General features: G+C 49.2%; 1 protein-coding gene across 1 annotated transcript in view; it reads right to left on the reverse strand.

Annotated features, from left to right (window-relative positions):
• Positions 1-16,887, reverse strand: part of NTN3 (netrin 3) — a 100,074-nt gene that overhangs the window by 67,902 nt on the left and 15,285 nt on the right. The window contains exon 2 of the mRNA XM_032799399.2: positions 8,662-9,673. Coding sequence (XP_032655290.1) covers positions 8,662-9,628 — 967 coding nt within the window. The 5' untranslated portion in view covers positions 9,629-9,673. The remainder of the gene's footprint in view (positions 1-8,661; positions 9,674-16,887) is intronic.

The following is a 16,887-nucleotide window of genomic DNA, read 5'->3' on the forward strand; positions in this document are numbered from 1 at the left end:
TTTAAGGCCGTACATTACAGCTCGAAGCTCTTGGCATTTCTTCCTCATCCCACTCTCCACCCCAGCCTCCAGGGAGCTTGTTCTCTGTGCAACAGCAGCTCTGGAGTTGGAGTAGGCAGCAGCCACCTCTGCCTTCTCCCAGGTTTCCTGAGACCTCTTGCTACTGCTAACCCTCTAGGTGAGCTGCATACAATACAGGCAGCCCCCTGACATGGGTCCTCCACCATTGTCTGGCTGTGCTCCCTCCTCTGGCCAGGTACGATTTATCTTCCAGGACAGAGGAGAGGAGGCAGCAGCTTCAGGCTATGAGCCAGGCCTTGTTGTGCTACCTCCTTGACATGGCCAGCAATATTCAGCATGGCCTGGGGCTGGAACAACGGTCTCAGGCCATTTACAATCGCCGTAAGTGCAGCCCTGTGAAATAAAACCCCCAATAATATTTTGCTAGAGCATTATGCCACAGAGCTCCAAGCACTTTATAAAGGAGGGCAGTCTCATGATCCCCACTATACAGATAAGTAAACTGAAGCACAGAGGGAGGTGCTGCGACTGTGCCCAAAGTCAGTGGCAGAGGTTGGAAGAGAAGCCAGGTCCAATTGACACCCAGTGCAGCATCTTAACCCGACCTGGGGAAGGATGCGCAGACAGGGATCCATCAAGAATTTGAGAGAAGGGCAGTTCTCATGCTCTCAGACCTGTGATAACTTATTCTGTAAAGATCTGGAGGGACCAGGGAGTGAGACTGTGGGTTTTCCCCATCTCTGGGAAGAGCCTGTTTGCACCAGGGAAGTCTGACTCAACTGAAGGAGCCCCAGACACAAAGTTCCTTTTGGCACACCATACTAGAGTCAAATCCCCACTATGCTGATTGTGTTTCCTTGCCCCACCTGGGGCAACCATCTTGCTTCCTCTGAAAGGAGGCTTGCAAAGGGACAGAAAGAGTGACTGAGGGGCTTGTTAACCTTCCAAGGCTGTAAGGATGTTTTGGTCCAGCCCCAGTCACAGGCCGAGTCCCTCATGCCTCCAGCACGCTCAGTACCTAAATCTCCTAGGGACGAGAGAGACACTCTCGGTCAGAGAGGAACCGACCTGAGCCCTTGCTCACCAATGTCATTCCATTGCCCTGCATTCCTGGGGTCCAGGTGGGACAGGAGCCCCAGAACCCTACAGGAAAGGCAGTTCCTCAGCTGGCTGCAGACTGGCTCAGCCAGAGCTAGGGAAGAAATCCCGCTCACATCCAGCTTGCCTGCTATTTGGATAAGCTGCTGACCCAGCTCTCATAATGCCTGTCTGCTGATGTGCTTGGCTGAATGCTGCTCTCTCGTGGTGGGTCTCCAACAGCTTTGCTGCTGCGGTGATGGAGGCAGCTCTGAGCCTCCACACTGGGAAAATTGCTTCAAAAATTCTAGCTGGCTTTAAAGCCAGTTCTTCTGTTCAAAGAGCCTACAGACAATATAGAGCAGCCAGCCTGGCCTGTTTTTTCTGAAGGGGAACAAAGCCACTGTAAAGGCTCCAGGCAACCCAGAACCAGGTTTACATTATGTCTCCAACCAGTTTTAAAAGCAGTTTGAATTTCTGAGATAGTTTCCCACCTGTAGACAGGTGTCCTGAGATGACAGAAAAAGAAATGGGCACAGGATGGAGCTGAGAGAGCAGATGACTAAGGCAAAGCATTGTGACTCCAGGAGTTGTTCACAGATATTGGTGTTAGAAATTCATTAGGCCTTCGGCTTCCCAGCTCAGCCCAGCCCAGCCAGCTTGGCTCTTCCAGGAGAATTTACCATTTCACTGCAAGTGCTGGGATCAAAGCTCCCCTCAGCTATTATTTCTCTCTTGCTCCCCTACAAACGGAATGGATTCCAATCACCGGAGCAAGGTTTCCCTTCTGTGCTCCATTCAGAAAAGTGCTCCAGCCATGGGGGCGACAATGGGAACAAGAGCTCCAGAATTACCAGAGAGTAGATCAATTACTTCCAGTGGCTGCATCCCGCTAATCCCCCCCATGCAGCCCCTGGTGTCTGCAGAAGCCCTAATGACAGGTCTAATTCCAAGAGCAGAAGCCTGAGGAATGCAGCATCTCATACACGCACGCTAACAATTAAATGTGGGGTGGGCAGGGAAAGCCCAGCAAGAATAATTTGCACTTATTATAACATGATCACTGGGAGGAGCCTGCACACACATTCACACCCCTCTGACTGCCCCCCTCATGGGCTATTATAAAGAAAACAAAGGCCCCAAGCCTATGAAAATGAAGCCAGCGGATCACCACAGGAGTCTCTTGCGCCTGGAGACCTGACTGCAATCTTTCAGCCTCCAAGGTTATTGGAGGGGCTTCCTTCTCTCTTGGCAATTCTGCTCCATCTGGGATCCACCCAGGTGGGCGGCTGGCAGGTGATGCCCATCAGGAAGTGGGAGGGATCTCTCCCACCTCGCTGCAGCAGAGACAGTTTTAATCTGCAAGACAGTTCTTTGAATCATACCACAGCAGTGTCCTGGGCCCAGCCCCAATCTCACAGCTTCTCTTTCCAACTCTCACAAGAAACTAACTAACCTTACTGCTGAGCAAGGTCCACACTTGAAGGAAAGAAGGGCGGTGTCTGTGTAACGCTGACAGACCCCAGTCGTCAGCAGGTAGGATTGAATCAGGGGCCTCTGGAGTTTAGTGTATGAGCCTCTACTGAGTGAGCTAAAAGCCATGGGCCTGTTAGCTAAGGCTATAGAGCAGACTCAATCTCTCTCTAAGTGGTGTCAGGACAGAGCACCACACCCAGGAAGTGTGTGGGTTACATCTGCACAAAGGAGCTGGGCAGGAATGCATGTGCTGGAAAGATGCCAGGGTGTTGGGTGGCAGAGGATGGATTGAGCTGGCACACAGGGGTGGCAGAGATGAACAGGGTGGCTTGACTGGGAGTGGACTGACCTGCTGCCTGGTGGGAATGGTTCTCTGCAGCTTCCTTAGGCTTTGGCAGAATTTGAGCTTTTGCTTTTATATTTTCAAAATCAATTCTCTAGCCCTGCTCACTGCAAATTAAGAAAACCCTCTGACTGTGACCTTTCTGACGGAGTCTGCAGACAGCCTGAAACAGCCGTATTGAAAGGGGGTGTGATCTGCCTCCATTCATCTCAAGGGTGCTTGATTCTGAAGACTAATGTTGGTAAGCTAAATATCAATATTGTTCTCTATTTCCCAGTTGATCATTTTAACATAAGCATCCCCCCGTTGGGAGCAGGGGATAATGATTGGGAAAAGTACCACCATGACTGTTTGTCCCCCAAGGGACCCGCTGCTTAGGGCATTGGCAATCACATATGGAGCCTTCCCAGCTGACTCCGACCAATACAGGCAAACTTGTTACCAGCAGATGGCTGTTTAATAGCATGAAATAAGCTGGTGGCTTCCATTCCGATATCCTCAGATCAAAAGCAGGCACCACCGCACCATGGCCTATCCCCCACTGGCCCTCCCAACAGAAGTCAAGGAGCCTTGGAGAGTAAAATACCCAGATATACTGGCACTAGAAAAGGTTCAGAAAAGGGCAACTAAAATGATTAGGGGTTTGGAGAGGGTCCCATATAAGGAAAGATTAAAGAGGCTAGGCCTCTTCAGCTTGGAAAAGAGGAGACTAAAGGGGGATAGGATAACGGTTTATAAAATCATGAGTGATGTGGAGAAAGTGGATAAGGAAAAGTTATTTACTTATTCCCATAATACAAGAACTAGGGGTCACCAAATGAAATTAATAGGTAGCAGGTTTAAAACAAATAAAAGGAAGTTCTTCTTCACGCAGCGCACAGTCAACTTGTGGAACTCCTTACCTGAGGAGTTTGTGAAGGCTAGGACTATAACAGCGTTTAAAAGAGAACTGGATAAATTCATGGTGGTTAAGTCCATAAATGGCTATTAGCCAGGATGGGTAAGGAATGGTCTCCCTAGCCTCTGTTTGTCAGAGGATGGAGATGGATGGCAGGAGAGAGATCACTTGATCATTGCCTGTTAGATTCACTCCCTCTGGGGCACCTGGCATTGGCCACTGTCAGTAGACAGATACTGGGCTTGATGGACCTTTGGTCTGACCCGGTACGGCCGTTCTTATGTTTTTATGTTCTCTCAACTTCCTTCCAATTAGGAGAGAGGCAAAATGGTGAGCGCAAAGGGAAGGCCTGTATGTGATAGTGTGCTCTCACTTCCTGCCAGCCAGGACTTGCAGCACATCAAAACCATCTGGAACTATCCCTAGGGCTAATGCTGCTGCATCCCATATAACCTTTCATGTCCCTCCAGGGGGCTGTGTTGTATATTGGGGCGATTTGTGCCCCAGTGGCATGACGTGACATCACGAGTTCCCAATCTTTATGCCATGGTTTACATTACCTGTGCTGGGCCACTCTCCCTCCCCGGCACGCCAGAGGTGGCAGCGCCAGCACTGCAAACTCTGAGAGGCGATGTGAAACCCCCTGTCCAACAACGGGCAGACCAGTTCGCAGTGCTATTGACCCTGGAGGCCTACACAGCTGCAAAGGGCTTAATGACTCTGATGGTACTTACCTTGTCACCATGGTTGCCCTGGCTAAGCAGCAGTTCTGCAGAAAAGGACCTGAGGATTACAGTGGAAGAGAAGCTGGATATGAGTCAGCAGTGTGTCCTTGCTGCCAAGAAGGCTAAAGACATATTGGGCTGCATTAGTAGGAACATTGCCAGCAGATTGGGGGAAGTGATTATTCCCCTCTATTCAGCCCTGGTCTGGTCACATCTGGAGTATTGCATCCAGTTTTGGGCCCCCCACTACAGAAAGGAGGTAGACAAATTGGAGAGAGTCCAGTGAAGGGCAATGAAAATGATCAGGGGACTGGAGCACATGACTAGCAAGGAGAGGCTGAGGGGACTGGGCTGTTTAGTCTGCAGACAGAAGAGTGTGGGAGGATTCGACAGCAGCCTTCAACTACCTGAAGGGGGGTTCCAAAGAGGATGGAGCTAGGCTGTTCTCAGTGGTGGCAGATGACAGAACAAGAAGCAAGGGTCTCAAGTTGCAGTGGGGGAGGTCTAGGTTGGATATTAGGAAACACTATTTCTCTGGGAGAGTTGTGAAGCACTGGAATGGGTTACCTAGGGAGGTGGTGGAATCTCCTTCCTTAGAGGTTTTTAAGGTCAGACTTGACAAAGCCCTGGCTGCGATGATTTAGTTGGGTAAGTCCTGCTTTGAGCAGCGGGTTGGACTAGATGATCTCCTGAGGTCTCTTCCAACCCTAATCTTTTATGAAATCACATTTGGCCTGGAGCATTGCACTGGTACCTTGCTATGTTACAACCCAGCAATACATGGCATCAGGTAACTCTTTGGTTCCAGGAGCTAACATTGCTAAAGCAGGCACCTTACACCAGCGGTTTGAAACAGGCAGCAGCAGGCAGTTCCAAAAGAAGAACCGACTCAGGCTTCCTCCTGAAACTCAAACCCACGTCTTTTTTGAGGTCCGCAAAAACAACGTTCAATTCACATTTCTTTGTGGGTTTGTTTCCACCACTGCATTCCTATGATTCAGCTGGGACTGGAAACACCCAAATCATCATAACAAAAATCCATCTGTGAGCCGAGACCAGGTTGTTTTGGGAATCTAACGGGATCTCCTCTTTGCCAGAACTCAAATCACAGAACTGCAGCATAGTTAGTGGAGCCCAAAGAATCCCTCAATGCTTTCCCCATTTTCTGTGGGCCAAATGAACTCTTAGTCTCACTCCAGCACCTCCCATAAAGTCACAGCCTGAGATGCAGGCCTGAGGGGAGATGGGAGTGGGGATGCCCAGGTTTAAGGGTTCCCTCCAGAATCTCAGGACTTTTGAGTGCAGAGGCCATAGGAGACACGGCTACAATTCCACTGCCTTGCAAGTGACGCTACAGAAGGAGGAAAGAACCTGTCCAGGCAGCCACAAAGACAGTTTCTGAGCCCCACTTGTGCCTGGCTTCACTTAGTCAGAAATGTGTAATTGTCCCCATTACAAATCATTTCATGTCATCTTTCTCGCATGTGGTGTCAGCCAAGGAGACCATCATGGACATGGACATTCCGGTCTCCCACCAAAGGCAGGTTCTGAGGTACCCCAGGGCTGGATCTGGCCCTTTGGCAATGACAGCAAGCTGAGACAAGTGGTGATAGCCCCAATGGGAACATTAAGAAAAATGTATTTGTAAACTCTACCGGCTTGTCTGCCGTGTCTGCAGCAGGTTTTGGAATAAGGCACTCTGCAGATCATCCCTGGTCCTGCCTGCCTGGCTCAGGGCTGGAGTCCAGCTGCCGAGACTCATGCCCTCTGCGTTGGCTTCATCCAACCTTCCATCATGACGGCACCTTCTATTTAGGCTGCCTTTGCCCTGCTACCAAGGCTCAGTCTGGGCCTAGCCACACGCCAAGGTGGTGCCAGCTAAGCCTCCAGAGGTGTAGGACCCCTAGAACAGGGCTGCAGGAGGATTCGCAGGGGTGGCAGCAAGGGAATGCCAAGGCTGTGCAAAGTGAACGGCCAGGTGGGCCCTCTCCCTTTAATTGGTGCTAATTGCTTCATTTGTTCAGGCTGGCTGGCAAGATGTCATTGTTGAAAGGCACAGAGGGGAAGGCTTGAGGAGCTAATCCGGCTTTCAGCCGCTAAGCCCTTTGGAGGCGTGTGATGGAGGAGCTCTTTCAGGGCCCTTCACAGAGGGCACAAAGCCTGAGAGGGGAAAGGGAGGCAGAGGGGATGAAGTCGACAGGAAAAACTTTCACACGGCAGCTCTGCTAAGCCACCTTTGTGTGTGTGGCGGGCTTGTCAGGGACATCTTAAAGGGCCAGCACTTCTCTCCCTCCTCCTCCTGGCTTTTCTTTTCTCTATCTTTTCAATTCCATCTGCCAAAGGACTGACCCCAATGGGGGGGGGGGGGGGGCAGGAAGAAGGAGCAATCTCCTCGGATATTTCTGGAAGGGATGGCGAACATTACCTGCCTGTGAGGGACCTCTTCAGCCTCCTCTTTCCTGGGGAGGTCAGGGGATACTCTGCTGTCTTAAGCATGGACATGGATGGTCAAGGACCAGCCAAGCAACTCGATGATGCAATCAGAACCCAGGGGTGAAGGTGGGGGTGGGGTGGGGGGTGTACCTCACGAGGTTCAGAGGTTGGGTTTGGAAAACACCCTCATAACCCAGACCCTGAGCTGAATCCCTCAACCCCCGAGTCTCTTCTAACTTAACAATCAGCTTTACACTGGCTCCAGTGGAGTTACTCTGGACATATACTAGATAGAATAGATTGCTACAGCCAGGGTGACTAGCAGAAGCTATTCTTAAGCTTGCATAGTTATTCTCATTTTATTATTCTCTTTTCAGTTCATGATTTTCCTAAAGTTTCACTGTTCAGTCCAGAATTGACCGGATTTGGCTTTGCTTGCTTGCTTGTTTGAGCAAAACTGATTCAATCAGTTTTGAGACTGAGGGGTAGGGGGGAACATACTAGCCTATACATTTTCAAAACACCAACTAACTCTGTTCTTGGGAGCCCAGCTTTAGCCATTGACCCACAAACCATAATAAGAGTACTCTTGCAATATTGTTTTGAACAGGAAGTGGGGCTCTGGCACATATAAACAATAAATTAAGTATAAAAAAACCTAACAAGCTTCTCCAATGTCCTCTAGACACATTCATTAGCCTCCCAAGTGGCTGCATAATCATATGGTTTTCTCCTCCTCCTTTCCCTCTGGTTCCCCTATGAGACTGAGACTTCAATTCTGATTTCACTTACACCAGAGTTACACTGAGGTAATCCAATTTGTTACACTGGAGTAACTCCTCATTTACAGCCAGTGTAAGCGAGAGCAGCATCAGGCCCTGATCAATCTTTAATTGTGTTGTAAAGTGCTGTGTTTGACATTTATGGCATCATTCGAGTAATAAATCGTAACAATAACTTCCCAGGGTACTTTGGTGCTTTTGCATCTGGCTGATTCATGGAAGATGCAAAGACACCTACGAGAATGAAGCATAATAAAGGAGGGGGGAATGAGTTACTTGAGCTTTTCCAAACCTCTAAAAAGGTTGAGGTTTGTTATGAATTTTAGGTGCAGCTCTAATAGGTGTGATGGCGAAGGGGATTTTTAATCTATCCAGCCCAAAGCAGCTGCTCTCTAGGAGAACCCAAGCGCTGTGCTCAGTAAGGGTGTACTTGCTCTGAGAAGCAGAACACTGGGCCAAAGTTATCCCTGGTGTAACTCCACTGGCCACTCTGGAGAGACACTGTTGATGAGTGTGAGCTAGGGGATGGCTACACTGCTATCACGTGGCTATGATCTAGCTGGCTCAAACAACAATAGCGGTGAAGGCCTGGGCAATAAAGCGGCAGCGTGAGTACATACCCAGAGTCCCAGCCGGCCTTGTGCAGCCCTCACTGCCTCAGCTTCCCTACCCACACTAGCTAGATCAATGCTAGCTCTGGTCTATCTCTATGTGCTGCAGTGTAGACATACCCGTAGACAGACAGACATTCATCCCTGGCATTGCTCCATTGATCATTCTGGAGATACCACCGTGATGAGTGTGATTTAGACAGACAGAATGCTGTCTGAGTACATCTGCCCCTGCTTCTCTGCACACGCTCCCAGATCTGATTGTGGTGGACGAGGAGGAGGAGCAATCTCTTACCTAGACACTCGTTGGCCTCCCTGGCGTTGGCCCTCTGCCACGGGCGGTCATAATGGAAGGGTTTGCAGCGGTCGCATTCAGGGCCCTCGGTGTTGTGCTTGCAGTCACACACCAGCTTGCCCTCCTTGTCCTTCATGCAGCGGGAGGCGTGCCCATTGCACTTGCACCGCCCCCCGACCTGGAACTCACCCACAGCATAGTAGTATGAAGACGAGCCGGTCCCGCCATCGTCCTCCTCATTGTCCCGGCCCCCCAGCTCCCGGAACAAATGGGGGCGGCTGAAAATGACCCGGATGTCTGTAGCTGTCACCCAGTCCTGGAGCACTGGGCTGTTGTCGAAGTCTTGGGCGGAGGGCCGGCCGTCCAGCGTGCTGAAGGCAATGAGGCCCCCAGTGAGCGGGTACAGATCTGTGTGGCCATCGGTGCACAGCGCCTCCTGCTCATTTTGCTTGGTGACGGTGGCTTTGTTGGGCTTGCCGTAGATCTTCCGGCACTGGGAGGAGTAGTACTGGTAAGGCACCCAGGTCTTGCCATAATCCATAGATTTTAAAATGGCCGCTGACTCAGGTCGGGCCGAGCAGAACTGCAGGCTAACATAAATCACCTCAAACTTCTTGGCCAGGGAGAGGGTGAGTGTGACATTCTGAGGGGAAAGGTGCAGGATCTCAGAGCGCCAGCACGTCATGTTGGAGGCAGTGTTGAGGTCCGTGAGGTAAGATGCCGGGTGGGCTTTGCGGGGGTCTGAGGCATCGCAGTGGCGAGTGGGAGGCTTCCCACATGTGCTGGAGGCCTGCACTTCCTTCCCAAAGGCAGCATTGACAAACTCGGGGATGCATCGCCGGGGGGCGCTGTTCTCATCATAGCAAGGGTCAGATGCAGTTTGCTGCACCACAAAGGGGTTGATTGTCTGGGACAGGCCGAACACACAGGCGGTAAGCAGCAGCTGTAAGAGGTGCAAGAGATCCATCCCCGCCGGACAAGCTCTCTCCAAGACACACAAGCCAAATCCTCCCTAAACATAAAGCAAAGGAGCAGTGAATCACACATTCCAACCCCCAAGGTCTGAGCTCCCTTTTGGCAGGTAGAAACGCAGAGGCCAAACCAGTGTTTGGAGGCTGGCTGGGGGTTATGCCGGTGTCAGATGGCAGAGAACAGCCAGAGCTGATTGATTGGCTATTGCCAGAGCTGGCGAGCATGCAGAGGTCTGAGTCTGATGACATCTCTCCTCTGGGTGCCTTTCTCCCACATTGTAACCACGGAAAGCAGCCAGATCTCGTTTAGATGGCAGGGGGGCAGGGTTCTCAGTAACACTTTATTTATGATTAGCTCCCTGCTCCATAAAATAGCTTGACAGACAGCTGGACAGATAGCATATGGGCCTGTGGGTTAAGGGAGGAAGGGAGGCCTTATAGTGCAGACAATGGGCTGGGAGTCAGACAGCTCTGGTTCTTTTCCTGGCTCTATTACAAACTAGCTCTGTGACCTTGGCCAAGTCACATAACCTGTCTGTGCCGAGGCTCCCATTAGTAAAGTGGAAGTCAGAATATTCCCCTCCTTTTCGGTGGCACAGTGAGACTGGTGTTTCTAAGGCACTTGGAGAGCCTCCTCTAGAAGGTGCAAAAAAATTGCAAAGTATCATTAAAAGAAGAAGACAGTGAGTAACTGCCAGCACTACCCAATATATTAACTTTGGCGACACTTGTGCACTTTGTCATACCAGTAAAGTCATTAACACTGAAGATAATCATACGTTCAGAGCTGCTAAAGGTAGGATCACAGGCCCAGGTCTTCAAAGATCAATGGGAATTAGGTGCTTAAACACTTTCAAGACTCTTGGCCATTGTGCTCTAGGAAGGGGCTCTCACTAACTGGGGACTGGGCACCTGGAAACCTGGATTCTATTCCCAACTCTGCCACTGACCAGCTGTAAGACCTTGGCCAATCACTTACCCCTCTCCTGGCCTCAGTTTCTCCATCTGTAAAAAGGGGATAAGGATACTGCCTTCCTTTAAGGCACTTTGAGAGCTATGTGTGAAAAGCTGTGCATAAGAGCTAAGCCTGATTATTATTAATCACTCTGTTGTTACCTTCACCACTGTAGTGTCTGAGCACCTGCAGTGTATGCTAAGCGCCTCTGACAACATGCAGGGATTCTGTCATTCTGTGTTTTGGCCACAGTTGTACAGCCAGCCAACAAAACCAGTTTGCATTGCACTGAGAGTCAGTGAAAGCCTAAGAATTCCAAGTGAGGAAGCAGCTCATGCTACACTGGAGTGTCCAGACTCCGGTGGGGTGCATCAGCCCAGGTTGCTTTCCTGACCCCAATTCAATGCTCCCCTAGCATTTCCTCACTGTCCATTCACCCTGCTCTGCTCTCATTCCCTCCTGCGCCAGTGTCAATCTTTCAATTACTCCAGAACCTCTGATGTCCTTCTCCCCCCTGCCCCGACCCTGCCCCCCTGGACAATGTGCTCCTGCCTGAGGCAGGGTGAGAATGCAGGGATTTAATTAGCTCCTAATGCCCCCAGGAGGGGAGCCAGCCAGCTTCCAAACTCTGTGTCCCACATCAAAGTCAGAGGGGGAGGTGTGAACACACCAGGGCTAAGTAGAGCCTACTGGGCAGCCATTCTCTGAGAGAACAGGGCCTGTCCCACCCACTGCAAAGCCAGGGCCAGAGTTTATTCTCTGAATGGGAGGTTAATCAAGCAATTTCCTTTCCTCTTCCCTCATCCTGCGGTTGGCTCTCCTGATAGTCACCCATCCTGGGGGGTGGGGGGAGATGTCTTCAGGAGAAACCTTTGTGAATATAATGGAATGTCAATTGGGGATGATATTGTGTGGCATTTTTACACTAGTAAAAGCTTTTTCTACAAGACCTACACGCAGTGAGTCCACAAAAGAGTGAGTTTGCTGTTTTCACTGGGGACCTAGTAGAGTAGAGTGACCAGACAGCAAGTGTGAAAAATCAGGACAAGGAGGTGGGGGGTAATAGAAGTCTATATAAGAAAAAGACCCAAAAATTGGGACTGGCCCTATAAAATCAGGACATCTGGTCACCCTATAGAAAGCTGTGCTGGCAAAAGCACAATTGTGCCAGTAGAAGTTACGCCTCCATTAGGAGGGTTTGCTGGGGTAGCTACCCTGGCAATCTTTTTCTATCTGGCTTTGGTTCTTCTGTGCCCTCCATATCTATCTATCGGTACTTATCTGCCCCCATCACTGCAGTGATCTGAGTGCCTCAGCATCATAATATATTTCTCCTCACAGCCCCCTGAAGAGTAGGGACTACAGATGAGGCCTTAGTGAAGCAGCGATTGTGGAGCACACAGACTGGGGAGAACCCACTACAGCAGGGGCAGCCCAGCTTCTGATGCACGACTCCTCATACCACGTGACGCTAGTGCCAGGATCCCTTTCTCTATCATAGTCAAACTGTGTTCAGCCACATGCTGGGTTTGTTTTTAATGTGGCAGGTTGACTCTAGGCTTGGAAACGTCAGCTAAAATCTCCCATTGGTGCTAACCCTGGGGCAGTTCCATATTAGCAATGGTGGGAGCCGTACTGTAGACAGGCTACAAGCCTCTGTCTGTGTTTTAAGCTCTATGGATATACCTATACTGCAAAGAAAAACGCTCAATGCCGAGTCTCAGAGCCTAAATCAACTGACTTGGGCTTCCAGGCTAAGGCTGTGGGGTTAAAAATAGCTATGCAGGTATTCTGGGTTTGAGGGAGCATGAATGGGGGGGAAAATATCAGTGAACGTGGCAGGGTGGGAACAGAAGAGTCATGCAAATTGTGACATGGATGAACGTACTTGACATGTAGCAACCCGTTATGTGTGAGTCTGCCCGTGAGCATGTAGAAAATTAAATCCCATGCTTGGGTGAGAAGGATAGTGAAAATGTCTTATGTGATGTCACAGAAATGACACGCATGCTCATCTAGCTCTCACCTTTGCCATCAGTGGCCAAGTTGAACCAGGGGAAGCAATGGTGGGAAATTTAAGCAGAAACTTTCTATTGTACAGGAGGCCTGTGAAAGAGAAACTTTCAACACATATAAAGGGTGAGCTTGCCCACTCTAAGATCTACAGGAAACCATGGATGGCTAGATTGGCCAGCAGTTCAGGACAGGTGATTTGGTTTATTTTACATTTCAGACAAGTTGGAATGAGCAGGAACCATGGAGTTATGCACGTAGCTAATCTGTGTAACCACTGGATCTTACCTTCTTCATCCTAAATCTCCCTCCCGACTCCCCAGCTTTTGTTTAGCATGTTCATCTTGTTTCACTCTAGGTTTAATTTCTTCCATGCAGGAGCCATGTCTGTCTGTGTACAAACATACAGCACCTAGCGCTATGGGACCCTGAGCCTGATGGAGGCTTTTGGGACCTACCTCAATACAGGCAATATACAATAGTGCTAACAGTGACCTGACAAAACAGTGCAACAGGGCATGAAAAATAGGGCTGTGGCGCAGTGATACTTCATAGACTTTATGCTCAGTGCATATCAAACCAATGCCCTGTCATTCCTGCTGCTGTGGCTGCCTAGGATCCCCACTGCATTCTCTGTTACTTCAAGGTCACTGGGGCTGCTGTCCAGAACCAACAGAACATTTTCTGTTACCCTGAGGTTCCTGGACAGGGTCAGAGGTGGCAGATGAAACTGGGAGGGGAGACTGGATGAAAAAAAAGCCAACAAAAGCATCTGCCAAGTTGAAAAGGACAAAAATCCATTGGAATCAAATGTTCCAGCTTCTAAAAGACGAGTATGAACAACAGGCCAACTTCTACTCTTCATTATACCAGTGCAGATCTACAGTAACTCCACTAGCTTAATGGAGTTATTCTGGATTTACATCCATACAGCTGAGATCAGCATCCAGTATAAGTAGAAATGAAATGGGAGAGAGAGAAATCTCAGTCCTCAGAGATGGATTCTTCCACCCCACATCCTAGAATAACCATGTAACAAGACATCTTGACTTTGTATCATTCCACTAGGACATTGCAACATCCCCCTGTTATGGCTTGAAGATGTGCTATTGGCTTTGAAGATGCAGCAAGAGGCATTTAAACTCTCAATGGCCCTGTCAAAACTGTGACTGTCTTTACGAAATAGCAGGACAAGCAACCATGCCACATCCTCAGTTCTGGAAAGACAGCCCTGCCCCGGGGAGCTGATGTTTGCTTCTGCCAAACTTAGGCACTTTCCTCTTAAAAGGAGTTTCAGGAAAACAGAGATGCCAGCTGTGATAAATGAGAAGGAGGACAGCTCCCTTTTGTGGACACCCAGCCAGCCAGTTGGCTATGGAATCCCTCTTGGTGGTGGTTCTCTGCTTGCTTTACCTGTAAAGAGTTAACAAAGTCCCCTAGGTAAAGGAAAGGGACTTGGTACCTGACCAGAAGAGCCAGTGGGAAGGCTGGAACTTTTTAAAATGGGGAAAAAAAACTTTCCTTTTGTCTCTCTTGTGGTTCTCTGGGAAAGAGGGGAACAGGGAGCAGTTATGCTATGAGAAGCTTTAAGCCAGGTATGACCATAAATCATCAGATCATACCTAGAACTACTTATTTGGAACCCCCAAATGTGTAAGTAGATCAGAAATCTTTAGAAAGACACGATTAGGTTTATTTCTGTTTATTTCTTATGGCTGGTGGACTTCTCTGTACTAACCCCAGGATGTTTTTTGTTTTGCTTGTGACCTTTAAGCTGGACCTCAAGAAGGTTATTCTTGATGTTTAAATTTTGTAAGTGTTTTTTTTTAAATCTAGGAAAAGCCTAAGTTCCAGATGTATTTTCTTTCTTTTTTGTTTTTTAATAAAATTTACCATTTTTAAAAACAGGATTAGGATTTTGGTGTCCTAAGAGGTTTGTGCACATGTTAAATTAGCTGGTGGCAACAGCTAATTTCCTTTGTTTTTCTTTCTCAGCTCTTCCCTGGAGGGAGGGTAAAACAGTTTGAGGGTACCCCACAGGATGGAATTCCCAAGTGCGCCTTTCTAGTTTCAATGGGGTTTTTTGCATTTGGGTGGTGGCAGCATCTACCCATCCAAGGTCAGAAAGAAACTGTAACCTTGGCAGTTTAATACAAGCCTGGAGTAGCCAGTATTAATTTTTAAAATCCTTGCGATCCCCCACCTTCTGCACTCAAAATGCTAGAATGGGGAAACAGTGCTGCTCTCACCCTGCAAGCCAGGTCAGAGTATTTATTCAGAACAGCAGGAACTGATACTTTGCAGAATTTTTCTTTCTGCAGATACACCAAGCACAGGTCAGGACAGTCTTCCCAGCAGGCACTTGGCTGGATGGGTCGCACCCTCCACTGACCAGTCCTGGAGCATGCATGTAGGGGAAGCTAAATCACTTTCTTCCATATTTTGTGTTTTCTGTAGTTTTTAAATATTCTAATTTTATTAGCGATGTAGAAAAGATTTCCTTATATCCTTCCCCCACCCCTGTGTAAACCACTGCACAGCTGGCCCAGGCTTATCACTTCCTTCTAAAGAATCAAGTATTGGAGGCATCATACTCGACGCTCAAACTCTGATCCAATACCGCAAATCTTACATTGCTAAGGCTCAGACTTCACCTCCTTTCACCTTCTCCTGGACACCCCTCCTGACACTCACTCCCACTGAAGAAGGGAGCAAGGCTGAGGACCAAGTTAACATGATCTGGGAGTTTTGCCTTTAAAGAACAGAGCCGGCCCTTTGGAAGGAAGCTCACTCTTTTCCTAATGCCAAAACCACTAACGGGTTGGGAAGCTCCTCCCGTCCCAGCCAAGACACAGCCATGCATCTGACTACTTTGGAACAGCAGAGCTGGCACTGGACTCCTCACAACTCCAGCCAACAGGAGGAGCGAGGCAGGGAAAGGGGGTTCCAATACGTCACTGGGGATCCCCTCAGACTAATCCCTGGACTTGCCACCTATGTGGTATCTATTTTCAGCAGAAATCCATGTCGGAAGAGAAGGGGCAATTTGCTATGTAAACACTGGGGCCTTCCCATACAGTAAGACTCGGCACTTCTATGGGACCTTCCCTGTGAGGATCTCAAAGCACTTCAAACATTACTGAATGCAGCCTGAGACAGCTAAGTGTTGTTACCCCGATCTACAGGTTTGGAAACTGAGGCACCGAAAGATCAAGAATCTGGTTGGCCTCTTCTTGGCATGCAGCTCTGCACCCAAATTAACCGAAGGTTCCAGTGCCAGTGTGCGTTGGACAGATGGATGCCTAATTGCTTGATTCTGTGCATTCAAAACTGGAGAATCTTTTAAAACAATGACCGATTGTGCTATTATGCTATTACTGATGTGCCTGAGGTTACCCACAAAATCTGGCGCAGAGTCCGAGCTAGAGGCCAGATCTCCAGACTCCCAACCTGTTCCTTTACCACAACTGTCCTCCTTCGATAGCCTCCTGGGGGAATGAGAGGGGATCTGTATCCATAATATCCAGCCACAGAGGGACGGAGAGACCTGCCTCCATATCCCAGGCTTGTAGGGGAAAATTTCCTCCCCTGATATCCCATCATGGGAGAGAGAACCAGCTTCTCCTCTATCTAGCTAGAGTACTCAGAGGGCCCCCTAGTATCGGAGCACCCCACAATCTGTAGTGTATTTATCCTCACAGCACCCCTGGCCCCATTGGGAAGCTGAGACACTAAGCAGGTAAGGGACTTGCCCAGGGCCACACAGGCAGCCTGTAGCAGAGCAAGAAATTGAATCCAGGTCTCTTATGCCCGAGGCTAGTGCCCTAGCCACCGAACCATCCTACTCAGCATAACCCATCTTGGGGAGGGCAGAGAGGGGCTGGTGGGTACGTGCCACAAATCCCATCCCCAGTCTGATGGCAGGGAAAGGCAGAGGCCTCTTCTCACCCTTGCTGTGATTTCAAGGCAGGGATGTGGATGGGAGGAGGCCAATAAACCAGGAAGTTTCTGTCTAGTGTCATCCCCCCTCCTCCAACGTCACATGTCATGGAGACTGCAATAGGCTTCTGCAGATGATAGAATCAACCCATTTCACAACACAGAACAGACCAGTCATGGCACCACTAGGCATGGAAAAGCCTGTAGCTGTGAAGGCCAGAGGGACCATTTATGGTCATCTAGTCTGACCTCCCGCAGAACACAGATTTGTTGACTCCAGCACCACACGGCATTGTGAGAAAACTGATCAAACTCTGACTAAGCTAATGGGCCCTGAGACCAAATTCC

The sequence above is a fragment of the Chelonoidis abingdonii genome, chromosome 9 (genome assembly GCF_003597395.2).
Source record: "Chelonoidis abingdonii isolate Lonesome George chromosome 9, CheloAbing_2.0, whole genome shotgun sequence".
Taxonomy (NCBI): Eukaryota; Metazoa; Chordata; order Testudines; family Testudinidae; genus Chelonoidis; species Chelonoidis abingdonii.